This window comes from Eretmochelys imbricata, chromosome 14, assembly GCF_965152235.1.
Source record: "Eretmochelys imbricata isolate rEreImb1 chromosome 14, rEreImb1.hap1, whole genome shotgun sequence".
Classification (NCBI taxonomy): Eukaryota; Metazoa; Chordata; order Testudines; family Cheloniidae; genus Eretmochelys; species Eretmochelys imbricata.
The window spans coordinates 51,617,153-51,643,410 of record NC_135585.1 but is presented as its reverse complement, the minus strand read 5'-3'; the positions used below and the strand labels follow the sequence as shown (position 1 = coordinate 51,643,410).

General features: G+C 54.4%; 2 protein-coding genes across 2 annotated transcripts; both read right to left on the bottom strand.

The window, feature by feature from the left end:
- Positions 1–674: 674 nt before the first annotated feature.
- LOC144274622 (uncharacterized) lies at positions 675–8,940 on the bottom strand. Its single transcript, XM_077833606.1, has 2 exons — positions 8,860–8,940; positions 675–1,083 (listed from the first exon to the last, which is right to left on the bottom strand). The coding sequence occupies exon 2, from the start codon at positions 1,054–1,056 to the stop codon at positions 691–693; it is 366 nt and encodes a 121-aa protein (XP_077689732.1). The 5' UTR covers positions 1,057–1,083; positions 8,860–8,940; the 3' UTR covers positions 675–690.
- An 8,350-nt stretch (positions 8,941–17,290) lies between these two features.
- Positions 17,291–26,084, bottom strand: LOC144274581 (uncharacterized). Its single transcript, XM_077833480.1, has 4 exons — positions 25,985–26,084; positions 24,931–25,049; positions 22,011–22,127; positions 17,291–21,350 (listed from the first exon to the last, which is right to left on the bottom strand). The coding sequence occupies exons 2-4, from the start codon at positions 25,025–25,027 to the stop codon at positions 19,276–19,278; spliced, it is 2,289 nt and encodes a 762-aa protein (XP_077689606.1). The 5' UTR covers positions 25,028–25,049; positions 25,985–26,084; the 3' UTR covers positions 17,291–19,275.
- Positions 26,085–26,258: the final 174 nt, after the last annotated feature.

Below are 26,258 nucleotides of genomic sequence, written 5' to 3'. Positions count from 1 at the left end.
CCTGCCCTGAAAACCCTACAGTCTAAATGGACACAGCAAGGTTCATTCTCCCCATTTTACAGACACGTACTGACTTGGGCAAGGTCACCCCAGTGGTGGATTACGGCATGGGCCCACGGGGCCCCAGCCAATTTGGGGCCCCGGGAAAAATCTCTCCCCCACCCGCTGTGGCCCCGTGGCCGGAGGAGCTCTCACTCCCCACTGTGGTTCCAGGGAACAGAGCTTCTCTGGTGTGCGAGCTGCCCAGGGGGGAGCGGAAAGGAGCGAGCAGAAGGCAGGGCTATGGGGGAAGAGGCAGAATGGGGTGTGGCCATGGGCGGGGCCACAGGTGGAAGGAGCAGAATAGGGTGGGCTGAGGGCGAGACCGCAGGTAGAAGGGGCGAGGCTGTGGGCGGGGCTGCAAGCAGAAGGAGCGGAATGGGGGCGTGGCCGCAGGAGGAAGGGGCAGGGCCCCACTTGCTCCGTCCCAGGGCCCCAGGAGACCTTAATCTGCCTTTAATGGGGTCACGTAGAGAGTCTACGGCAGAGCCAGGGTTTGAGGAGCCACACTTCCGGCCTCCCTTCTGCCTCAGAGCCGCCCCCCGAGTGCGTCTGTGGAGCCTGATTCTTCACCCTGGGAGGGGAAGGGAGCGGATCTGAAATGCTCGGCGGAACAAGGAGAAAGGAGCGAGATCTGGGTGGCAGGGTGTTTTATTTTGTCATGGCGCTAGGAGGCGCAGGACAGAAGCCCCAGCGCGGGGCTCCCATGCGGTGTTCCCTCACGGTGCCGGTGTGGGGGTCGTACCAGACCAGCAGCGTCTGCTTGATCTGGCCGGCGCGGAGCTCCAGCCACTTCCCGTCACTCTGCAGGACGAGCCGGATGTTGGTCCAGGGCTCCACGGGCCGCTTCTGCACCGCTTCCATGGCCCGGCTGAAGCAGGCGGCCAGCCCCTCCGTCATGGGCCCCAGCCTCTCTGCCCCGTTCTTCAGCCGCAGCAGCTCCAGCGCGTTCAGGCCGTGGGTGCACACCCCGGCCAATGTGCCGCCCCCCTCTGGGAGAGCTTCCTCACTCTGCATGAGTGGGTGTGGCGTGGGCAGCGCCTCCTGCAGGGGGAGAGGGTGAAGCGCAGGAGCTGAGGACACGCGGAGGGTCCGATCCTCACCCAGCATGGGATCGGCCTCTGTGATTGCACACAGCGCCCCCCGGCTGGTGCTCCTCAGCTCTGCCCTTGCAAAGGATTCCCCCTCCAGGGGGCAGAGGTGAGGTTTGTCTCCAGGGCCTGTCTGGTCCCAAATCCCTCCCCGGTGTCCCGTGAAGGGTGGCTCCACTCCCGGCAGCATCTGGGGCTGTTCTCTGCGGGGAATCAGGCCCACGTGTTGTTCTCCAGTTCACGAACCAGAGAGAGAAAGAGAGACGCAGAAACAGAGAATGTACCAGAGACCCCGTCCCCTATGCCCCACTGACCCCAAGAATCCTGGCTCCCAGGCCCCCCTGCTCTAACCACTAGGCCCCACTCCCCTCCCAGAGCTGGGGATAGAACCCAAGAGTCCTGGCGCCCAGCCCCCCTGCTCTAACCACTAGGCCCCACTCCCCTCCCAGAGCTGGGGATAGAACCCAGGAGTCCTGGCTCCCAGACCCTCCCCCTGCTCTGACCCCAATTCTAGGGACACTCATCTGCAGCACTCAGGTGACCTGAGGTTGGCTAATGCATGTGGTTGCCAGCTCCTTCCCCAGGGCTTGGGGAGAGCCCCCACCGGTCACCTTATCCCAGCCCCCAAAGGGCCAGGATACCAGTGTATGTGGCTCAGTTCTATCCAGCCCATACCCCTCTTCCCACTGCGGTCCGGCTGGCTGCCTCTGGGCCCTGGAGCAGTGCAGGGCGGGGGAGATGGTTACAAGGATTCTGTGACCGTCTTCTTTAAGGGAAGGGAAAGGCGCAGCTCTCTCTGTAAGCAGAAGTTGGGTCTGGGGCTGTGGGGAGAGGCCAGGCCTGCAAGGTCACTCCTCTAATGGAAGGGTTTGTCTCAGTGGTTGGCCTACGAGGCTGAGCGTCCAGATTCCAGGATTCTGTCCCTGTTTCTGTGAGAAGAGTGGGGTGTAGTGGGTTAGAGCAGGGGGGCTGGGAGCCAGGGCTCCTAGTTTCTCTTCCCAGGTCTGGGCGGGGAGTGAGATCCAGCGGGTTAAAGCAGGGGGGGTAAAGATCCAGCACACCTGGGTTCTAGCCCCAGCTTGGGGAGGTGAGTGGGGTTCAGTGGGTTAGAGCAAAGGGAATTAAATTCCATATGCTACTGAGACTTTCTTTCATTCTCGCGTGTTTCCTCTCACATTCATTTCTCTTCCCAACACACACTCCTCTCTTCCAATCTCTCCCCTTCCTTACTGCCCCTTTTCCCCTTAGGATAGGAACTAGACCCGAGTCCTGCATGGCCTCCCGTCCTGAGCGGTGATGCAGAAAGCTGAGGCTGATGGGACGACAGAGAAACAATGGGATCCCCCTTTTCGGGCTGCTCAAGCAACCAGGCCTGCATGAGACATTTCAAACATCGCCTGAAGCTCGGGAAGGAAGACCACACCTCAGGCTCTGCGGAACTGTCTGATAGGGGGACAGCTGCTCCAGGCAGGAGACGGGGCTTTCTCAGGTGGCTGGTCCCAGACTGTGGATCAAACTCCCCCAGGAAGGAAGAGCCACCCCAAGCCTACCTCCCCTTCTGCTCCAGGGGCCAGGTATATGTCTTTGACCCACCTTCTCTGACACACATATATAGCAACATGTGTATTTAAAGGGGGCACGCTTCCCTCACAGTCAGTGGTGACCCCAATGCCCCAGGGCACTGCTAGGGGGTGCTGTGCTGCAGGGAATGGGGTGGGATATGCAGTAGAGGACACTTGCCCCTCAAGGTCAGTGCTAACCCCAATTTCCCAGAACAGTGCTAGGGGGCACTGAACTGCAGGTAGCTGGGGATTCAGTAGGAGGCACTCTCCCCTCACAGTCAGTGCTGACCTCAAAACCCTAGAACAGTGCTAGGGGATGGTGGCCTGCAGGAGGCAGGGGCCCTCTCCCCTTGCGACAGACTACACCTGTATTCACCCCTTGCACACTGTTATAATAATCTTTGTACAAAGTACACCTTGTGAGGTATCATTTGTAAACTCATAATTTGCTGGACATTATTGTCCTGATAAAATATGTGTGGCAACAGCGTATGTGAAGTTATAAGATGTTGGTGTATGGTCTTGTTAACACATTTTTCCAAACCACAGCCCTGCCCAAACAGAAGTTGGGAAAAAGGTCTGTCCTAAACAAAGGAACGTATGCTCTGCTTCATTTGCATTTAAGCAGCAATCAGAGGCATCAAGCAGGAAGGGTAGAAAAGGAACCGCAAGCAGGTGAGGAAGAACAGCAGGAAACATCCTTTCTTGCACTCTCTTTGTCTCCTGCATCTCAGCTGGAAATGTTTTCTAACAGAGGGGCTGACACTATGAAAATGAGGGACAAATACCCCTTCTCTTTCCTTTCTCTCTGTCCATGGATTCACTGCACCACGCGGAACAAAGGAAGCAGCTGTTGAACTGGGGCTGGGGTCCTGACCTAAGAAGTTTGGCCAGTAAGACTATTGAGAGCATGTGATGAGCTTCAAATTTAACAAAGTTTGTTAAGTTAGGCATTTAGTTGAGTTTTATCTATATTTTTCTTGTAACCATTTCTCACTTTTATGCCTCATGACTTCTACTCCCTGAAAATCTCTCTCTTTGTAATTAATAAACTTGTATTGTTTTATCTAATCCAGTGTGTTTAAATTGAAGTGTCTGGGAAACTCCATTTGGGATGGCAAGTTGTGTGCATATTATTTCTATTAAAGAAAAACTGACTTTGTATTATCCAGGAGAGGGCTGGGCAGTACAGGACATACATTTCGGGGGAAAGGGGGACGGAATCTAAGACTGGGAGTGTGTTGGGGTCATCCTGCAGTACAACCCAGGTTGGTGAGAGCCAGAGTGTAACCCAAGTGTGGCTGGCAGGCTGCAGTTACACACACAGAAGCCAATTCCAGTTTGGAGGTGTCATGGGCATTTATTTAGGGGCAGCAAGGAGAGGGACCAAGGCCCGGGGACCATCCAGCACGATTGCTTCCCAGCCTAGGACGGGGAGGAGACTTGAACCTCCTTTTTGTGCTGGTCGTACCACAGCAACAGGTGTTGGCTGGCGTCTCCTGTCCTGAACTCCAGCCAGCGTCCATCTCCTTGGATGATGATCCTGGCATTCTCCCAGAGCCAGTACTGCCTGGGGTCCTGCTGGGCCACCAGATCTATAGCCTGGCTGAAGCAGGCAGCCAAACCCTCCGTCATCAGCCCCTTCTCCTCCAGCTCATTCTTTTTCCTGAGGACGTCTATTGGGGTCACTTTCTTGCCGCATTCAACAGTGAATTCCATGCTGAGGCCAAAGGTTCCTTCCCTGACCTCCTGGTTGAAGGCTGCCAAGAACTGAAATAAATCGATGCATTGTGGATTAAGGGAGTGGCGGGTGGGGGTGGAGTCCCACTGTGCTGCAGTATCTCAGCTTTCATGCAAAAGAAAAAAGTTTGTTTCTAGCCCTCACAGCAGTGAAGAAAACATCCCAAACGTGGAGTTGGTGTAACCAAAGCAGTGATGCCTGAGTCTGCAGGCAGCCTGGGCCAGTCGCTCTGAGAGGCTGCCGCCTTCACCATGGTGGAACGTTGACTCTGAACCCTAATGACTACCTTTCAAACACATTGGTGATCAAAGCATGTAAGAACAGAAAGGAACTAGCATGATCTGACGATCCACACGTCCCTCTGCAAGAAGCAGTTTGTACTGGTGTTGTGAGTGGATGGGGTTTTGGTTGTGGGTGGAGCCTGGGAAATACCACTACCCATTTGGGGGGAGAAGGGTGTGAAGGGACAGCATGTTGATAAGGAATCCCATTATCCTCCAATTTCTTGTATTCTCTATACCTGCAGCACTGCCTACAGACCCCACCCAAGAGGGAGGGCTTATTTGACTAAGCACTGTACATGCATATAGTGCAGTGGTTCTCAAACTTTTGTACTGGTGACCTCTTTCGCATAGCAAGCCCCTGAGTGCAACCCCCCCTTACACATTAAAAACACTTTAAAATATATTTAACACCATTATAAATGCTGGAGGCAAAGCGGGGTTTGGGGCGGAGGCTGACAGCTCGCGACCCCCTGAGGGGTCCCGACCCCCAGTTTGAGAACCCCTGTTATAGTGTATATCTCTCACTATTAGAACCTAATCTAGTCCCAGAGCTGGAGCTAGAACCCAGGAGTCCTGACTCCCAGTCCCCCTTGCTTTAACCAGTAGACCTCACTCCCCTCCCAGAGCCAGGAAGGCGGGAGGAGGGCAGACAGGAGATGGGAGCGTGGAAATTCTCACATTTGGGGGTGAAGGAGGAAAGGTAATTTTCTCAGGGGAGTTGGGAGGGGGCTGGAGAGATGTGGGGTTGTGCGGGGGGGGACAGGGTACAAGCCCCATGACCAACCAGCTCCTTCGCCGCCGGGAAACCTGGCGTCTGTTGCTCTGTCCGCTTAGCCTGTGATTTGCTGCCAGCGACGCAGCACCTGTGCCAGGCCGGGGCAGGCCCTGAACACGTGGGACGTGCAGCCAGATGCGACTGAGTAACCGGGCAGGGCGTGGAGCCAGGCGATAAGGGTAAAACTGATCTGGGCGGGAGCCAGAACGTTTCCAAGGGCCAGGCCCTGACTCTGGACTGAGTGCCCCCAGGAACAAAAGGCCAGCCCAGCCCCCTGTTTTCCGCTCCGTGTGCCAGCTGCATTCGTTGACCTGCCTTCTCTAGCAATATGTGGATTAGTGGGAAGGGGGGGCACGCTCCTGGAGCTCCATTCCTCCCCCGCCCCCAGCTTCCTCTATTTCCCTGCTGCTCACCCAGATCTTCCCCCTGTGTCACCCTTATTCCCCCCTCCCCGACTTCCAGCTCCCCCCCATTCTCAGCTCAATGCTAGGGGCTCACTGTGTCCCATCCCCCCTCGGTCCCCATGCCACAGGCTCCATCTGCCCCCATCCCTCCTCACTCCCCGTGCTATGGGCTCGCTGCCCCCATACTCCCCTCGCTTCCCATGCCATGGGCTCTGTCTGCCCCCATCTGCCCTCGCTCCCCATGCCATGGGCTCTGTGTGCCCTGCCATCGCCCCTCCCCCCAATGCCCAGGGATCTGTCTGCCCTGCGTTCTTCATACCAGAGTCCCCCACTTTCCCTCCACCAGGGATGCTGTGTACTGCACCCCCCCATCCCATAGCAGGGTACCCCATTATCCCCTGCATGCCAGAGGCTGAGTGAACTCCTGCTTTGCTGCCACACCCATTATTTGTCCGGGAGATAAATCATTCAAGGTGCCAACAGGTTCATCTCCACTGGGAGGCTGGACAGGGGTATTTTTAAGCTGGAAAGCATCGGCTGGTCGCTCTGGCACAGGTGCTTGATGTTGGGCTGTGCTAATCCCGGGCGGGGCAGAATTCGATGTTTTATTTTTAAATTTTTGAATTTCGATAGGGAAAAAAATCGGTTTTTATTTTTTAACCTGTTCGTCCCAATTATGATTGATTTTAATTTAAGTTCTTACAGGTGACAGTGGCCAGGACGAGCGCCCCTCCCCCCCCCCAAATGCCGGGGGAGGCCACCCCTCTGCTGAGTTTCCCCCCTCCTCACAGGCCTGGCTGGGGGGGCGGGGTGTGTGACACTCTGTACCTCAAAGCAGCACCCTGGAACCCCCATATTCACTCCTGTCATATAATTATGTCCTATTTCATACAAAGTGTGTCACGTAAGATAGTGATTCTCAACCAGGGGCTCTTCCAAGGATTACGTCAACTCCTCTGGATATTTGCCACATTTTACAAGAGGCTAATTAAAAAGCCCTAGTGAAGTCAGTGCAAACTAAAATTGCAGACAGACCATGACTTGTTCATACTGCTCCATATGCTACACACTGAAAGGGAAGTACGATATTTATCTCCAAATTGCTTTATTTTATAATTCTATGAGAAAGGCAGCAATTTTCCAGTGCGAGCGGCTGTGACAGGTCTGTATTGTTATGTCTGATTCTGTAAGGACGTCGTTTTTAAGTGAGGTGAAACTTGGGGGTAGGCAAGACAGATCAGACTCCTGGAAGGAGGACAGTCGTCTGGAAAGGTTGAGGTGCTGTAGGAAATGAGCAATCCTGTAAGCGATTGGCTTTGCCTCGCCAGCCTCAAGGGGAAGGAATAGCGAAGGCTCATGAATGTCTCCTCACGGGTCACTTGGGAGAAGAGGCCCAGGACCGAATGGCTAATTCAACATCTGTGCACTCAGGCACCCAGCCTGGGACTCAGGTTTTGAGAGGGACCTGTGTAACTGACCACCCAGAGGGCACAGCTGACTTCTTGGGGACAGAGATTGGGGTGACAGAGGGTACCCCAATCCAGGTCCCACCTTTTCAGGACGCGGGTCCTGATAGGCGTTTGGAAAGGAACCGTGTCTCTTTAAATCAAGGAGAAAAAATGTGGTCAAAGGCTGTATTGTCGTGTTCAGAAATAGTATGGAAATCAGTGGTTTTCAAACTTTTTGTATTAGTGATCCCTTTCACACAGCAAGCCTCTGACCCCCTCCTTATAAATTAAAAAAGGGGGGGGGGCAATTTAATTTAATGGGGGCTCGGTGCTGTCAGCCCCACAGAGCTGACAGCTCATGACCCCTATGTAACCACCTTGTGACCGCTGAAGGGTCACGACCCCCAGTTTGAGAACCCCTGATAAATAGACCTGACCTGACATTATCATGTTTATACAGAAGAAAAAGTCCGGCTATATAGCCAAACTGTATAGCAACGTCACCAGATTCTTTAATCGTGCATTATCGTCATACCTACAGTAAGTGCTGTGACTGCAGACAAAGCTAGCCATCCTATGAACCAGTATAATGTAACTTAAACAGCTGCTGTTTTCTTGGAAAGGCTAGCATACCTCAAGATTTTCCCTCTTCTTCCACTGTTAATTCTGAGAATAACTATTTTATGTAACATTTTCTTTTCGATTGCCCCCAAATTTCCAATTCTCCCACACGTCAGGAAAAAAATGGACCCCCTTCTATTTTTTCCCAGACGTTTACAGGTTTTTTTCTCCTAGACCTTCACATCTCTAATCTCAGCTTTCATTCAGAACAAAAAGAAAGTGTCTAGCCCTAATGATTGCGAAGAAACCCTCCCAAATGTGTCCTCTGTGTATGTCTGCCTGAGTTTGCCCAGAGCCTGAGCCCATTGATCTGAGAGGGAGAGATGCTTTCTCAGGTGCAACTGATGCAGTGACTTCTGCCTGAGTCTGCCGAGAGTCTGAGCCGAATGCTCCGACAGCAGGAAGCTGCCCCTTGTATCTCTATAGGGCATTAAGTACCTGGGGCCGGGGTGCTGTGAGGAAGAGCACAGCTGACCCAACCCCCTACCCAAGCAGGAACACCCTAACTGCTGCATTCAGTACTGTGGGAGAAGGGCTCCTGTCACCCCTGTGGTGTAGAAGGGGGGCCTTGTACCACTGCCTCTTGGGAAGGTTGGGAGAGGTAGTGGGGCAGGTTCTGCCTCTCAGTCTCACTCCAACTGGGTGCAGGGCCAGTGGGAAGGATGCTGGGCATGTCCCTGGGGCTGGAGCGGGGAGGGTCCTGCAGTGGGGGAACAGAGAAAGAAGGGGGGCACAGGAAGGGGAGACAAGGACAGAGGGGGCAGGATCCAGACCAGGGGAGGAAGTGGGAAATCCCCACATCTTGGGGAGGAGGAAAGGTATTTTTCTTAGTGCGAGTAGAAGACAGGAGAGAAGCAGGATGGTGGGGGTAGGGGGTACGAATCCCAGATCTACCTGTTCTGGTGCTGCTCCTGGGTCCCTGATGTGCAGCTTAGCAGCAAGCAGAGAAGAAGCTGGCTTTCCCCTCTGCTTAGCTTTCGATTTCCTTTCCTCCCTGTGACGCACTGTCCAAATGGGAAAGGGAGGGGCAGAGATTCTGCCAGGATTTAGAAGCATGACAAACCAATTAGCCAGGTTTCAGAGTAGCAGCCGTGTTAGTCTGTATTTGCAAAAAGAAAAGGAGGACTTGTGGCATCTTAGAGACTAACCAATTTATTTGAGCATAAGCTTTCGTGAGCTACAGCTCACTTCATCGGATGCATACTGTGGAAAGTACAGAACATCTTTTTATACACACAAACCATGAAAAAATGGGTGTTTACCACTACAAAAGGTTTTCTCTCCCCCCACCCCATTCTCCTGCTGGTAATAGCTTATCTAAAGTGATCACTCTCCTTACAGTGTGTATGATAATCAAGGTGGGCCATTTCCAGCACAAATCCAGGGTTTCACAAGAACGTCTTGGGGTGGGGGGGGGTAGGAAAAAACAAGGGAAAATAGGTTACCTTGCATAATGACTTAGCCACTCCCAGTCTCTATTCAAGCCTAAGTTAATTGTATCCAATTTGCAAATGAATTCCAATTCAACAGTCTCTCGCTGGAGTCTGGATTTGAAGTTTTTCTGTTGTAATATCGCAACTTTCATGTCTGTAATCGCGTAACCAGAGAGATTGAAGTGTTCTCTGACTGGTTTATGAATGTTATAATTCTTGACATCTGATTTGTGTCCATTTATTCTTTTACGTAGAGACTGTCCAGTTTGACCAATGTACATGGCAGAGGGGCATTGCTGGCACATGATGGCATATATCACATTGGTGGAGGTGCAGGTGAACGAGCCTCTGATAGTGTGGCTGATGTTATTAGGCCCTGTGATGATGTCCCCTGAATAGATATGTGGGCACAGTTGGCAACGGGCTTTGTTGCAAGGATAAGTTCCTGGGTTAGTGGTTCTGTTGTGTGGTATGTGGTTGCTGGTGAGTATTTGCTTCAGGTTGGGGGGCTGTCTGTAGGCAAGGACTGGCCTGTCTCCCAAGATTTGTGAGAGTGTTGGGTCATCCTTCAGGATAGGTTGTAGATCCTTAATAATGCGTTGGAGGGGTTTTAGTTGGGGGCTGAAGGTGACGGCTAGTGGCGTTCTGTTATTTTCTTTGTTGGGCCTGTCCTGTAGTAGGTGACTTCTGGGAACTCTTCTGGCTCTGTCTCTTCTGGATCTGTTTCTTCACTTCAGCAGGTGGGTATTGTAGTTGTAAGAATGCTTGATAGAGATCTTGTAGGTGTTTGTCTCTGTCTGAGGGGTTGGAGCAAATGCGGTTGTATTGCAGAGCTTGGCTGTAGACAATGGATCGTGTGGTGTGGTCAGGGTGAAAGCTGGAGGCATGTAGGTAGGAATAGCGGTCAGTAGGTTTCCGGTACAGGGTGGTGTTTATGTGACCATCGTTTATTAGCACTGTAATGTCCAGGAAGTGGATCTCTTGTGTGGACTGGACCAGGCTGAGGTTGATGGTGGGATGGAAATTGTTGAAATCATGGTGGAATTCCTCAAGGGCTTCTTTTCCATGGGTCCAGATGATGAAGATGTCATCAATATAGCGCAAGTAGAGTGGGGGTATTAGGGGACGAGAGCTGAGGAAGCGCTGTTCTAAGTCAGCCATAAAAATGTTGGCATACTGTGGGGCCATGCGGGTACCCATAGCAGTGTTGCTGATTTGAAGGCATTTACATTGTCCCCAAATGTAAAATAGTTATGGGTAAGGACAAAGTCACAAAGTTCAGCCATCAGGTTAGCCGTGACATTATCAGGGATAGTGTTCTTGACGGCTTGTAGTTAGCCAGGGTGAGCCAGACCCCCTTAGGAGACTCACCTCCTCTTCTAAAGGGACTCCTGGGTTCTCTCCCCAGCTCTGGGAGGGGAGTGGTGTGGGCCTCGTGTTTAGAAGCAGGAGGGGGCTGGGATTCAGGACTCTTGGGTTCTATCCACAGCTCTGGGGAGGGAGTGGGGTCTAGTGGTTAGAGTGGAGGGGAGCTAGGACACCTGGGTTCATATCCCCAGCTCTGGGGAGTGGGGTCTAGTGGTTAGAGTGTAGGGAAGCCAGGACTCTTGGGTTCTATTCCTATTTCTGGGAGGATGTTTATCCCGCACTGGGGGGTTGTGTTGGGCATGGGGACCAGATCTGAATGGGCGGGGGGGGGGGGTGAGTGTGACTCAGTGGCTGGGTTGACACTGGGTTTGTGGGGTGTGTGACCCCAGTTGTTAATGGGGTAGCTGCATCTCCCACCAGCACTGCCCAGCCCCCCGGGGTTAATGGACTCAGCAGGGTGGTTGAGAGCAGACCCGGTCCCAGAGCCCCAATTCCCTTCTGACCCCTAGAGGGGATCCCTGCAGGTGCAAGGCTGAAGTCTATGTGTGTATGAGTGTGTATGTCTAGGGTCAGTCCCCAGTGCGGGTGCAGCAGCTGGGCAAGTTCCTCTTGCCCACACAGTGCCCACTGCTGGTACACCTCAGCCTCGCACCTGCAGTTACCCCCCTGCCTCCAGCCTGACCTCCCCTTACCGTGAGAGTGGGGCCCGCAACTGGCTCTTAAAAAAGTCATAGTCTCTAGCGAAATGTGGTGGGAGCCAAATCTTAATAACTGTCTCTGCATCTCTGTTTGGGATGTGACACACACACTGTTTCTGTCTCATGGGGCTCTTCTCCGCATGTCTTAGCGGAAGGCACAATTAAAGACAAACAAACAAACAACTACTTTATTATTAAAGAAATGAAAAATATATGAAACAAACCCAAACAGTAAACAGTCCCAATCTCTGCTCTCCGGTTCTCTCTGGGGAGCGTTTTCAACAGATTGTGTGACATGGGGACACTGAGAAAAAAAAAGAATCCAAATTCACTTTTAAAATGGATTAGTAGAACCTCATTAAATCCCTGTGTGGACGCTCTTATTAAGAATTAGAGCCCTGGTCTACACTAGGACTTTAGGTCGAATTTAGCAGCATTAAATCGATGTAAACCTGCACCCGTCCACATGATGAAGCCCTTTATTTAGACTTAAAGGGCTCTTAAAATCGATTTCCTTACTCCACCCCTGACAAGTGGATTAGCACTTAAATCAGCCTTGCCGGCTTGAATTTGGGGTACTTGGGACACAATTTGATGGTATTGGCCTCCGGGAGCTATCCCAGAGTGCTCCATTATGACCGCTCTGGACAGCACTCTCAACTCAGATGCACTGGCCAGGTAGACAGGAAAAGAACCGCGAACTTTTGAATCTCATTTCCTGTTTGGCCAATGTGGCAAGCTGCAGGTGACCATGCAGAGCTCATCAGCAGAGGCGACCATGATGGAGTCCCAGAATCGCAAAAGAGCTCCAGCATGGACCGAACGGGAGGTACGGGATCTGATCGCTGTATGGGGAGAGAAATCCGTGCTATCAGAACTCTATTCCAGTTTTCAAAATGCCAAAACCTTTGTCAAAATCTCCCAGGGCATGAAGGACAGAGGCCATAACAGGGACCCGAAACAGTGCCGCGTGAAACTGAAGGAGCTGAGGCAAGCCTACCAGAAAACCAGAGAGGCGAACGGCCGCTCCGGGTCAGAGCCCCAAACATGCCGCTTCTATGATGAGCTGCAAGCCATTTTCGGGGTTTCAGCCACCACTACCCCAGCTGTGTTGTTTGACTCCTTCAATGGAGATGGAGGCAATACGGAAGCAGGTTTTGGGGACGAATAAGATGATGATGATGATGATAAGGTTGTAGATAGCTCACAGCAAGCAAGCGGAGAAACCGGTTTTCCCGACAGCCAGGAACTGTTTCTCACCCTGGACCTGGAGCCAGTACCCCCCGAACCCACCCAAGGCTGCCTCCTGGACCCAGCAGGCGGAGAAGGGACCTCCGGTGAGTGTACCTTTTAAAATACTATACATGGTTTAAAAGCAAGCATGTGAAAGGATTACTTTGCCCTGGCATTCGCGGCTCTCCTGGATGTACTCCCAAAGCCTTTGCAAAAGGTTTCTGGGGAGGGCAGCCTTATTGCGTCCTCCATGGTAGGACACTTTACCACTCCAGGCCAGTAACATGTACTCGGGAATCATTGTGCAACAAAGCATTGCAGTGTATGTTTGCTGGCGTTCAAACAACATCCGTTCTTTATCTCTTTGTGTTATCCTCAGGAGAGTGAGATATAATTCATGGTCACCTGGTTGAAATAGGGTGCTTTTCTTCAGGGGACACTCAGAGGAGCCCGTTCCTGCTGGGCTGTTTGCCTGTGGCTGAACTGAAATGTTCCCCGCTGTTAGCCACGGGGAGGGGGGAGGGTTGAGGGGGTAGCCACGTGGTGGGGGGAGGCAAAATGTGACCTTGTAACGAAAGCACATGTGCTATGTATGTAATGTTAACAGCAAGGTTTACCCTGAAAGAGTGTAGCCACTGTTTTATAAAATGTGTCTTTTTAAATACCGCTGTCCCTTTTTTTTCTCCACCAGCTGCATGTGTTTCAATGATCACAGGATCTTCTCCTTCCCAGAGGCTAGTGAAGCTTAGAAAGAAAAAAAAACGCACTTGAAATGAAATGTTCTCTGAGCTCATGCTGTCCTCCCACACTGACAGAGCACAGACGAATGCGTGGAGGCAAATAATGTCAGAGTGCAGGAAAGCACAAAATGACCGGGAGGAGGGGTGGTGGGCTGAAGAGAGTAAGTGGCGGGCTGAAGACAGGGCTGAAGCTCAAATGTGGCGGCAGCGTGATGAGAGGAGGCAGGATTCAATGCTGAGGCTGCTGGAGGACCAAACCAGTATGCTCCAGTGTATGGTTGAGCTGCAGCAAAGGCAGCTGGAGCACAGACTGCCACTGCAGCCCCTGTGTAACCAACCGCCCTCCTCCCCAAGTTCCATAGCCTCCACACCCAGACGCCCAAGAACGCGGTGGGGGGGCCACCAGCCAACCAGCCACTCCACCACAGAGGTTTGCCTCAAAAAAAGAAGTCTGGCATTCAATAAATTTTAAAGTTGTAAACTTTTAAAGTGCTGTGTGGCATTTTCCTTCCCTCCTCCACCACCCCTCCTGGGCTACCTTGGTAGTCATCCCCCTATTTGTGTGATGAATGAATAAAGAATGCATGAATGTGAAGCAACAATGATTTTATTGCCTCTGCAAGCGGTGACCGAAGGGAGGAGGGTAGGGTGGTTAGCTTACAGGGAAGTAGAGTGAACCAAGGGGCGGGGGGTTTCATCAAGGAAAAACAAACAGAACTTTCACACCGTAGCCTGGCCAGTCATGAAACTGGTTTTCAAAGCTTCTCTGATGCGTACCGCGCCCTCCTGTGCTCTTCTAACTGCCCTGGTGTCTGGCTGCGCGTAACCAGCAGCCAGGCGATTTGCCTCAACCTCCCACCCCGCCATAAACGTCTCCCCCTTACTCTCACAGATATTGTGGAGCACACAGCAAGCAGTAATAACAGTGGGAATATTGGTTTCGCTGAGGTCTAAGCGAGTCAGTAAACTGCACCAGCGCGCCTTTAAACGTCCAAATGCACATTCTACCACCATTCTGCACTTGCTCAGCCTGTAGTTGAACAGCTCCTGACTACTGTCCAGGCTGCCTGTGTACGGCTTCATGAGCCATGGCATTAAGGGGTAGGCTGGGTCCCCAAGGATACATATAGGCATTTCAACATCCCCAACAGTTATTCTCTGGTCTGGGAATAAAGTCCCTTCCTGCAGCTTTTGAAACAGACCAGAGTTCCTGAAGATGCGAGCATCATGTACCTTTCCCGGCCATCCCACACTGATGTTGGTGAAACGTCCCTTGTGATCCACCAGTGCTTGCAGCACTATTGAAAAGTACCCCTTGCGGTTTATGTACTCGCCGGCTTGGTGCTCCGGTGCCAAGATAGGGATATGGGTTCCGTCTATGGCCTCACCACAGTTAGGGAATCCCATTGCAGCAAAGCCATCCACTATGACCTGCACATTTCCCAGGGTCACTACTCTTGATATCAGCAGATCTTTGATTGCGTAGGCTACTTGCATCACAGCAGCCCCAACAGTAGATTTGCCCACTCCAAATTGATTCTCAACTGACCGGTAGCTGTCTGGTGTTGCAAGCTTCCACAGGGCTATTGCCACTCGCTTCTCAACTGTGAGGGCTGCTCTCATCTTGGTATTCATGCGCCTCAGGGCAGGGGAAAGCAAGTCACAAAGTTCCATGAAAGTGCCCTTACGCATCCGAAAGTTTCGCAGCCACTGGGAATCGTCCCAGACCTGCAACACTATGCGGTCCCACCAGTCTGTGCTTGTTTCCCGAGCCCAGAATCGGCATTCCACAGCGTGAACCTGCCCCATTAGCACCATGATGCATGCATTGGCAGGGCCCATGCTTTCAGAGAAATCTGTGTCCATGTCCTGATCACTCACGTGACCGTGCTGACGTCGCCTCCTCGCCCGGTATCGCTCTGCCAGGTTCTGGTGCTGCATATGCTGCTGGATAATGCGTGTGGTGTTTAATGTGCTCCTAATTGCCAAAGTGAGCTGAGCGGCCTCCATGCTTGCCTTGGTATGGCGTCCGCACAGAAAAAAAGCACGGAACGATTGTCTGCCGTTGCTCTGATGGAGAGAGGGGCGACTGACGACATGGCTTACAGGGTTGGCTTCAGGGAGCTAAAATCAACAAAGGGGGTGGCTTTACATCAAGGAGTATTTCAGGCAGGACTTCACGGAGGGTTCCAATAAGAAATGGTGCACCTAAGTTATTGTTCTTATTGGAACAAGGAGGTTAGCCTGGCCTCTGATTGATACATGGCTAGATTTACCTCGCTGCACCTTCTCTGTGAGTGACTGCAGTGTGACCTAGAGGAATGAGTCCCCTAGACAGGGGAGGGGGGGAAGCAAATGAGTACAAAACAAATCTGGTCTATTTCTTGTTTTGATCCACTCCATCTATCTTTTACATCTTTGGATGGCAGCAGACGGTGCAGAAGGACTGCATGCCATCCACATCTCTTGCCTGCCCGGCAGAAGATGGTACAATATGACTGCTAGCCATCCTCATCTCTTGCCTGCCCGGCAGAAGATGATACAGTACAACTGCTAGCAATCCGTATCGCCTGCCTGCTCACCATAAGACGGTTCAATAGAACTGACTGCAGGACTAAAGAGAATGACCTGGTCAAGTCACTCCAAATTTAGTCCCTGCGCCCATGTCTGCCCAGGCGCTCCCGGCCAGGAGCACCTCGGACATGACGAGGACGGCTACCAGTCGTATTGCACCGTCTGCTGCCAGAAGGCAATGGGTTGCTGCTACTGTGTAGCAATGCCGTACCGCGTCTGCCAGCACCCAGGAGACATACGGTGACGGTGAGCTGAGCGGCTCCAGGCTTGCCGTGGTATGGCGTCTGCACAGGTAACTCAGGAAAAAAGGCACGAAACGATTGTCTGCTGCTGCTTTCACAGAGGGAGGGAGGGAACGGGGGCCTGACGATATGTACCCAGAACCACCCGCGACAATGTTTTAGCCCCATCAGGCATTGGGATCTCAACCCAGAATTCCAATGGGCAGCGGAGACTGCGGGAACTGTGGGATAGCTACCCACAGTGCAACGCTCCGGAAGTCGACGCTAGCCTCGGTACTGTGGAAGCGCTCCGCCGAGTTAATGCACTTAGAGCATTTTCTGTGGGGGGACACACACTCGAATATATAAAACCGATTTCTAAAAAACCGACTTCTATAAATTCGACCTAATTTCGTAGTGTAGACATACCCAAAGTGACCTCTATCAGAAGCGAATTAAGCTAAACTGAATTAACTGAAATGAAATGAAGGTGAGAGACAAGTAAAAGATACATGATCTCTCTAACATCCTAGGACAGATACGGCTACAACAACACTGCAAATGATTAAACAAATGTCTCATTCCACCCCTTTATTTTATACCATGATCCACTTGCCTGCTGCATTATTTCCCATGTATTTGTTGTTAACCTTTTCCTGAAGACTTAAGAGGGAAAAAAACCCCAACAACCTAATTCTGGAAAAAATCCCACACTTTTAAATACTGTTTGCCCTGCACTGTCGAACCTGAGAAGACAACAATTACAGGGGGAGTTTTTAAAAACCAATGTAGCAAATGGAGAAATATTATTTTAATGACGAATTGATAGCACAATGGTTCATTTTCTCTGACATTCCCCTTCCCCCTGAGGCCCAGCCCCCACGACACCCCTTCTCCCTGAGCTCGTGCCCCCACACCGCCCCTTCCCATGAGGCCCCACCTCCATGCTGCCCCTTCTGTGCCTGACCCCCGCCCTGGCCTTGCATCACCCCTTCCCCCTGAGGCCCTGCTCCCGCCCTGCCTCTTCCCCCCCAAACCCCGCCCCCTGGTCACTCTTCTCTGCCCCTCCCCGGGCCAATAAAAAGTGGGAGGGCCATGGCCCCCTGACCCGCCCTGTGCTTGTGCCCCTGGAACCCAGGTGTCCTGCTACCAGGGCTCTAGCTGGAGCATGCTGCCCCCTAGGGCGGGGTACCTGTCTTGCCCGGGTCTCCTGATTTACAGACCTGCTAGGCTGCACTGTTTTCTAATAGGCAACAATTCAAATGCCCAGAGAAAGTGGAGTTCAGTAATCCAGTTGCTAGTGGGACTGGATAGGACAGCAGGTGGCCTCATCAGCAGGGGGCAAGTCATAGCAGCCTCCAGGTCTCAAAACCCAGTTGAGGCTTTTATGCCCCCCTGGGCAGGTTTGTGAGGGTGAATGGGACACAGACAGTCTCTGTCATCCCCACCCAGGACAGGTGACCAGCTGCGCTAAGTGACGGGACCCGGCCTGGATTCAGGACCCACGAAGGGGCGTCATCTCCCCCAGCTTCCTTCTCAGTTCTGCTCAGGGTCATCCCCTAAGAATTACGGGGTTACTTCTCCTGGGATGGCCTCCCAGCCCTTCCCAGCTCCAGCCGGCCCCCGAGAGATTTCCTGCCTCTCGCCCCTGCATTGAGTTAACAGTTCTCAGTCACCAGGTCCCCAAGAACAAACCTGGTGGTGTCCCTATGTAATCCACTGGGTGAGCGTTCATTCCCAGTCCCCCTCTGTGCCAATCCACAAGGTATGAGTTGTGACAGAACCAGACTCAAAGCTTTAAATCAAGCTGTAGCAGACTACTCATGCTTTTAACTCTGGCTGTCCCTGGTTCAATCCCAGCATTTCGACCAGCTCCCGCCTCCCTCCTCCTGACTGCATCAGGAACCACTAAAGGGATCAAGATCTAGCTTCCTTCCCCCCCATTTCAGCCTCTTGTCTCCCAGACTCGACTACCAACGTCGGTTCTGGTGAAAATCCTGGATCCTGCTTTGAAATGTTTCCTGACACAGCAGCTCGAAGAATCGTTGAGCTAATGGGGAACGGTATAAAATGTAGTATTCTGGCTAACAGGGAATGGTGTAAACGTGACACTCCGGCTAATGGGGAATGATATAAATGTGACACTGACTAAAGGGGAATGGAATAAATGTGACACTCTGGCTAATGGTATAAACCTGGCATTCCGGCTAATGGGGAGTGGTATAAATGGGATGCTCGGGCTAATGGGGGACGACATAAATGTGGCACCCAGCCCCGCTTGCTCCTGGGACTTAGCGCCCTTAGCCTGTGAACGCTTGCCGGAAACCATCCCGAAATGGGCCCTTATCCTGCAGCAGTGAGTCCCATGGGTCCGTTCTGCCTCCCATTTCCAGGCGTTCTCCTTTTCGACCTTTGCAGCCTGGCCTCCTCTCCTCCGGAGTGTCTGAGTGCTGGGTGCTGCCCACTGAGAAGCGGTACCTCCGCCTTTCCCCAACTTCTGTCCAATGCCTCCTCTGAAACCACCTATGGGTCATGGATTGTTCTGTGCGACAAGTTTCTCTCTCAAGCCTTTATTTCATCCACGGACGAGCGGGAGGCAGCCCTGACGCCTGCCCAGTGGAGGGGAGATAGAGACCGGGGAGAGGGCATGCGTGAGGGTGGACGTCAGGGGTCGATGTGGTTTAGGGAAAGTGACGGCACCTCCCCTCCCTCTGCTGCTTCCCATCCAACTTGGGTGAGAGGAGGAGATTCCTCTTCATGGCGTGCCGGCCATTAGGGGCTCACTGATCAGCGGCTGGGTGCAGCCGAACACACGTGACGGACGAACATTAGCCCCAGTTAGTGCGTGGATTGGAATTCTTGGCCCTGAGAGGATTCCCCGATGCCTAATACAAATCAAACTCAAAGGGGTTCCAGGTGGACTCCTTGTTATCTCGTCCCTAGCAGACACCTTCCCTCTTAGTTGCACCTTTGGCAGGAAGGTTCCTGGGGTTGGTTTCCCTGTTGTCTCATTAGGGTCCCTTCCTGGTGGTCGCGTTCCCCCTTACTCAGCCCCTTGGGAGGAGGGTTTCTCTCCGGGGTGGTTCCTCTGATGCCGGTAGAGATGGGAGCTGCGCCCGAAGCATTTCCCGCAGTCGGTGCACTGGAAAGGCTTTTCGCCGGTGTGGACACGCCGGTGCCGCTCCCAGTGGGAACTCCAGGCGAAGCCCTTCCCGCAGTCGGCGCAGCGGAAGGGTTTCCCCCCAGCGGCGTGGAGCCGCCGGTGCCTGGCCAGCGCCGGTGCCTGGCTGAAGCTTTTCCCACAGTCCCCGCACCGGTAAGGTTTCTCCGCCGCGTGGGAAGGCCGGTGCTGGTCGAGGTCCGTGACGCAGCTGAAACTTTTCCCGCAGTCGCCGGAGCCGTGGGATGCGTCCTCTCTGCCAGCCCGGTGCTTGGCCAGCACCGAGCTGTGCCCAGAGCTCTTCTGCTGGCCTGCGTGCACCCGTTTGTGTTTCACCAGGTGGGCGCTCTGGCTGAAGGCCTCCCCGCACTCCCCGCAGGTGTGGGACCGCTCGCCGGTGTGGACCCGCCGGTGCCGGGCCAGGTGCGAGCTCCAGGCAAAGGCTTTCCCGCAGTCTCCGCACCGGAAGGGTCTGTTGCCCCAGCGATGCTTGGTCAGCGCGGCGCTCTGTGGGCACTGGTGGGGCGGACCCGCTGCGTGGAGGAGGCGCCGGTGTCTGTCCAGCTGGGAGCCGCGAGGGAAGTTTTTCCCGCAGTCGGGGCAGGGACGGGGGGAGTTGTCCCCCGCGGGGCTCGTCTGGGCTGAGCTCTCCCCACTCTCGGGCTGCCTTTCGGTGTGGCTTTTCTGGTGCCTCACCAGCGCCGCGCTCCGAGCAAAACTTTTCCCACAGTCGCCGCACTGATGGGGTCTCTCTGCCGCTGGGCGTTTCGCAGCCAGGCGGCGTCTCTCCCCGCCGGCGTGGCACCCCCGGTGTTTGGCCAGTGCCGAGCTGTCCCCAAAGCTCTTCCCGCAGTCCGGGCACCCGTAGGGCCTCTCGCCTGTGTGCACCCGTTTGTGTTTCACCAGGTGGGCGCTCTGGCTGAAGGCCTCCCCGCACTCCCCGCAGGTGTGGGGCCGCTCGCCGGTGTGGACCCGCCGGTGCCGCTCCAGGTGGGAGCTCCAGGCAAAGCCTTTCCCGCAGTCCCCGCACCGGAAGGGTTTGTCTCCCCGGTGGCTCCGGCGGTGCCGGGCCAGAGCGGCGCTGCGGGGGAAGCTCTCCCCGCACTCGGGGCAGCGGTGGGGCTGCCGGGGGGCTGCGTGGGCCCGCTGGTGCTTGTGGAAGAAGGCGCTGCTGTTGAAGGCCTTGCCGCAGTCCGGGCACTCCAGGGGCTTCCCGCCGGCGTGGGCCCGCTGGTGCCGGTAGAGGTGGGAGCTGCGCCCAAAACATTTCCCGCAGTCGGCGCACTGGAAGGGCCGCTCGCCGGTGTGCAGCCGCCGGTGCCGGGCGTAGTGTGAGCCCCAGTCGAAGCCCTTCCCGCAGTCGGCGCACTGGAAGGGCTTGATCCCGGTGTGGAGGCGCAGGTGAGTGGCCAGGTGGGAGCCCACCCGGAAGCGCTCCCCGCACTCCGAGCAGCGGTAACGCTTCCCGCCGGGGGCCTGGGGACGGCGGCGCGGGCCGGGCTCCTGCCCCGCGTGGGACCGCTGGTGCGTAAGGAGGGCGGAGCTCTCGATGAAGCTCTCCCCACACTCCGGGCACGGGTAGGAGCCCTGCCCCGCGTGGGATCTCTGGTGGGTAAGGAGGGCGGAGCTCTCCGTAAAGCTCTCCCCGCACTCCGGGCACAGAGAGGGCTCCTCTCCTGCAGGAAGTTGCCTGCTACCGTCTACACTGAGCCTGGCTTCGGGGCTCTCCCCCAATCGGCCTCTCCGCGGGGCTGCCCCATCCCGGACTTTCTTGAAGCCTCCGTTGCATGGAGCTTCTCTGCCCTGTCTCTTCCCCGGCGGCTTTCCTTGCTGGCCTCCGGACCTGCCGGCCTTGCCCCCTTTGGCATTGCGGGCCACCTTCCCCCCGCTGCTTCCCGATGATGCCGTCTCAGGGCCTCCTGTCTGTGGAGCCTCCCCTTCGGTCTCGCTTGCTGTCCCTGGGGTAAGGAGAGAGTCCAGATGTAAGCCAAGCCATGTGCCGGGGGGGCATTGCAGGGACTCCCCACCCCCTCTCCTCACTCCTCCCTTCCCCCCATACTCCCTGTTCCCACTGCGCCAAGGGCTCCGTGTGCACCCCCAATCTTGCTGTGCCCCCTTTTCTAGAGGCTGTGAATGCCCCTCTTCTTTCTGTCTGGGAGAGAAGTCATTCTGGGGGCCAGCGGGAGGACGGGCAGAGAGGAAACCAGGCAGTAGTTATGTTAGAAAGCGCTCACGGCACCATCAACCTGCGGCTTGATCAACAGACAACTGCAGAGGTGCTGGAATCTTGGCTGGGCTCCTCAGCTGGCAGGGGCTCCGTGTGTCTCGTCTCCCCCCCCACCCCCCATTTTCGGTTGTCTGATTTTCCCCAAAGTGGATCGGGTTCTGACCGCTCGTGCCGAGAACATGCCCCGAAACTTTGGAATCGAGCGGACGTAGCATCCCAAAGTCGTGGCAGACACTGTCGTGTTGAGTGGAAGGGCCCCCCAAAAAGCTTGGCCGTCAAGCCAAGGTGCTGAGCCGGAAGTGGGAGAGCTCTCAGGGGGGCTTCCTTGGGAAAGCCAGCTCCCGACTTTGCTCCCAGATGGTTTCTGAGCTGGTCGAACGGGTTTCCTCACCTGGGCTGGCGTCTCTCGGGAGGTCTCTTCCCCCAGAGCCCTGGAGATCCGGGGGGACCCACGGCTCTTCCCCTTGCTCCAGCCGGGAGATCACGTCCGGTTTAGGGATGGGATATTCTGCGCACGGGTACGGGGATAAAAGAGGGGAGAGATTAGGGTTTGTCAAGCCATTCGCCTGACAGCCTCCTTAATACTCTGCATCAGCCGCCACCTCCCACCCAGCGTGGGCTTTCCCAGTCCCACCGCACCCCACCTCCCGGCCTGTCTCTCCTGCCTTCTCACCAGCTGGGCCTGGTGCAGTGTGTGAGCTTGTCTCCCCCTATTGGCTGGCCCCGGTACTGCTACTGGGTTGATCCCTCGGGATTTCCTGAGGCAAGCTGTGTTCCTTAGACGCATGAGCGGGGCACCTATGGCCCCTGCTACATGCAGCTGCCCCACCCGTCAAGCATCCTTGGCCCATATGCAGCACCCCGGGGTCAGCCAGCGTTAAGGAGAGGGGAATCCTGAGCTCCGGGCTTTAAGGACACAAGTTGTCCAGTTAATATGAAGGGATGAATTGTCCTGGGTACTCAGGAGGCACAGGGCAAATCACCTGCTGGTGGCCGCATTTGAAGATGGCAGAGTTCAAGACGCTCAGCAGTTCTGCTATATAGCACCTGTTACTATTATGTGTGTTACAGGGCTCCGTTGGGCCAGGTGCTACACAGATACATGAGAGACAGGCCCTGCCCCAGCTGAGATCAGGGCCCCGTTGTGCCGGGCGCTGCCCAGACACACAGGGAGAGACAGTCCCTGCCCCAGCTGAGATCAGGGCCCCATTGTGCCATATGCTGCACAGACACAAACTGAGAGTCAGTTCCTTCCCACAAGAGTTTACAAACTAAACAGACAAGCAAGGTTCATTATACCTGTTTTACAGATGGGGAAACTAAGGCCCAGAGAGATGCAGTGACTTGGCCATGGTCACACAGGAAGGCTGTGGCAGAGGAGGTGTTAGTACCATTATACAAGGCACTGGTGAGACCTCACCTGGAGTACTGTGTGCAATTCTGGTCTCCCATGTTTAAGAAGGATGAATTCAAACTGGAACAGGTACAGAGAAGGGCTACTAGGATGATCCGAGGAATGGAAAATTTGTCTTATGAAAGGAGACTCAAGGAGCTTGGCTTGTTTAGCCCAACCAAAAGAAGGTTGAGGGGAGATATGATTGCTCTCTATAAATATATCAGAGGGATAAATAAAATAAAATCAGAGAGGGAGAGGAATTATTTAAGCTCAGTACCAATGTGGACACAAGAACAAATGGATATAAACTGGCCATCGGGAAGTTTATACTTGAAATTAGACGAAGGTTTCTAACCGTCAGAGGAGTGAAGTTTTGGAATAGCCTTCCAAGGGAAGCAGTGGGGGCAAAAGACCTATCTGGCTTCAAGATTAAACTCGATAAGTTTATGGAGGAGATGGTATGATAGGATAACATGATTTTGCCAATTAATTGATCTTTAAATATTCATGGTAAATAGGCCCAATGGCTTGTGATGGGCTGTTAGATGGGGTAGGATCTGAGTTACTACAGAGAATTCTTTCCTGGGTATCTGGCTGGTGAATCTTGCCCATATGCTCAGGGTTCAGCTGATCGCCATATTTGGGGTCGAGAACGAATTTTCCTCCAGGGCAGATTGGAAGAGGCCCTTGGGGTTTTTCGCCTTCCTCTGTAGCATGGGGCATGGGTCACTTGCTGGAGGATTCTCTGCACCTTGAAGTCTTTAAACCATGATTTGAGGACTTCAATAGCTCAGACATAGGTGAGAGGTTTATTGCAGGAGTGGGTGGGTGAGATTCTGTGGCCTGCATTGTGCAGGAGGTCAGACTAGATGATCATAATGCTCCCTTCTGACCTTAATATCTATGAATCTATGAACCCAGCACTCTTAAATCCCAGCCCAAAACCCTACCAACCAATTCATCCCCTTTCTCTAATCCGTGAGCTCTATTTGCAGTTCTGTGCAAGCCGGCGAGTCGGGCAGCCTTGGTAATCGAACCTGCTTCTCCTTAAACAAAACCGAACCACAACCTCGGAAATGAAATGAAAACAAAAATCGTCGTGAATCCAGCCCTACAGCTGAGCCATGATGCGCTCACAAGCCAGACCGGGGCAGAGACGCGGTTTTGCTTTTTTCGGGTCAAAGCCTTATGGAACCTCCATGGCCTCGGTGCTTGAGCGCCCGCTTGAAGCCAGCCCTTAACTCTGCCCCTTCGTGCCCACCAATGAAGCTACAATCTTGAATGAACTGAGCTGGTAGAAACGTTTTCATTGGAAAATGGGGTTCTGTCAAAACTGACATTTCCCCCACTGGGAAAATGTCGATTTCAATGGAATTTTTCCAAAGTGTTTCGTGTCCTACGAGGTAGGGCTGGCTTCTGATCTGTTACGCCCGAGGTGACACAAAATCAAATATTATTACTAATTCATCCTTGCAGTATTCACCCAACATAAGCACGGCCAAACCGGGTCAGAGCAATGGTCCATCTAGCCCAATAGCCTATCTCGGACGGTGGCCAGTACCAGAGCTGCAGGGGGACAAGACAAAACTCCTATCGATTTCAAAGGTGCTTTGTGAGGACTGTGGGACTCCGGTCACTAAGGCAGAGCTGTTCTTTGCATCCCAGGGAGCACAGAGGTCCATGAGAAGCAAAGAGTAACTTAGAGCAGCCTTGGAGCTGCTCTTACTCATGCTGACCAGCACCGTGCACAGCCCCAGCGTATGAGACAACTTCATAGAATCATAGAATATCAGGGTTGGAAGGGACCTCAGGAGGTCATCTAGTCTAAGCCCCTGCTCAAAGCAGGACCAATCCGCAACTAAAGCATCCCAGCCAGGGCAGACCATCCCATAACCGAAGGCAGACAGTTCCTTACTGAGGGACATCAGGGTCTCATAGCTCTCCTGCATGACATCTCTGTACAGGGCCCTCTGCCGAGGATCTAGGAAGAGCCACTTCTCCATCGGGAACATGCAGCTGACTCCTTTAAAGCAGCTGAAAGAACAAGAGAGCCCCACTCAGCACCTGCTGCTCCTGGGGCGATCCCAGCTTCCCCCAAAACCCCATATGCCGTTCCCAGGAGTGCTGATTGGTTAGACTCCCCCTCCTGAACAGAACTGGGTGCTTTGGGGAGCTGCTCCCCCATCCCACAGATGGGGACATTTCCGCCTCCTCTGGCTTTTGTCTCTTCCAAACAATACGGCCTCAGATGAGCCGAGTCCCAGAAAGTTTGTCCCCCAAAGAGTGAGAGGATCCAGAGCGAATTGTGGCCGTTATTCGGCAGCCTGCCAGGATGGAGCAAGGCGACTGGGGTGGGGCCTGAGTCCATATCACCCCCTGAATCCCCACCACCCCCCACTCTCTCCCTGCAGACAGATGGATTGGGCCAGGCTGGGTCACTTTATCCCAGCGTAGCCCCGGCCCTTCCCAGCAGTACTGAACCCACCCAGTGACAGAGTCTCGGGACCAAACGCCAGCAAAGAGCCAAGTCAAAGGGGCCGCTTTGGGGGATCCCCGCCCGACACTGTCCCCCAGGACTCAGGCAAGACAGGACCTGGCTTTTCCTCTCCCAGCTCCTCACCTGGGTCCCAGGAAAGTCAGCTCTGCCCAGGGATGGATTTGGCCAAGGCTGGGAACTGGGAACCTCCTTCCCCACTTATTGCTCCGGCTGCCCCTCCCAATCCCCCCCCCACCCCCCATTTTTCTGTCTCCTTTCCCCTCTGCCTAGGAGACTGTCCTGTTCCCGGGGGCGATCGCTCTCCCCGCGCCGGATCAGCGGCTGAGAGCCTGGGGGCGGCGGGGGGCCGAGGGGGCGGCAGCTCTGGGACTCGCAGGATCCCCGGGGAGCAGAGCTGGGGCGAGCAGGGGCCCTGGGTGCAGAGACACTGTCCTGCCCGGCCCCGGCCCTTTCCCCCGGGTCCCCCCATCACCTGCAGGCTCCGGCCCCGGGGGCTGGTGCGGGCAGAGCCCGGGGCTGGTGGCAGCCGCCGCAGACGGTCCCCACCCGGGCTGGGCGCAGCGGGGGCCTGGCTCGGCGCTACGGAAGCAGCAGCCGCTAACCCGGGAAGTTCAGCCCCCGGATCTGCTGATCACAGGAAACGCCCGGCCGGGGGAGCGGGAGAGGGCTGCCGCCTCCCGTCCCTGAGCCAGAGCCAGCCCCAGAGCCCACTCGGGGGGGCAGCTCCGGGGACCCCCCCTTCCCAA

Coding starts and splice junctions, on each gene's coding strand:
- LOC144274622 (XM_077833606.1), bottom strand. CDS start 1,056: ATGCAGAGTGAGGAAGCTCTCCCAGAGGGGGGCGGCACATTGGCCGGG.
- LOC144274581 (XM_077833480.1), bottom strand. CDS start 25,027: ATGTTCCCGATGGAGAAGTGGCTCTTCCTAGATCCTCGGCAGAGGGCC. Junction 22,128..24,930: donor TGAGACCCTGATGTCCCTCA/GTAAGGAACTGT, acceptor ACCCGTGCGCAG/AATATCCCATCCCTAAACCG. Junction 21,351..22,010: donor CCCGAGAGACGCCAGCCCAG/GTGAGGAAACCC, acceptor TCCTTACCCCAG/GGACAGCAAGCGAGACCGAA.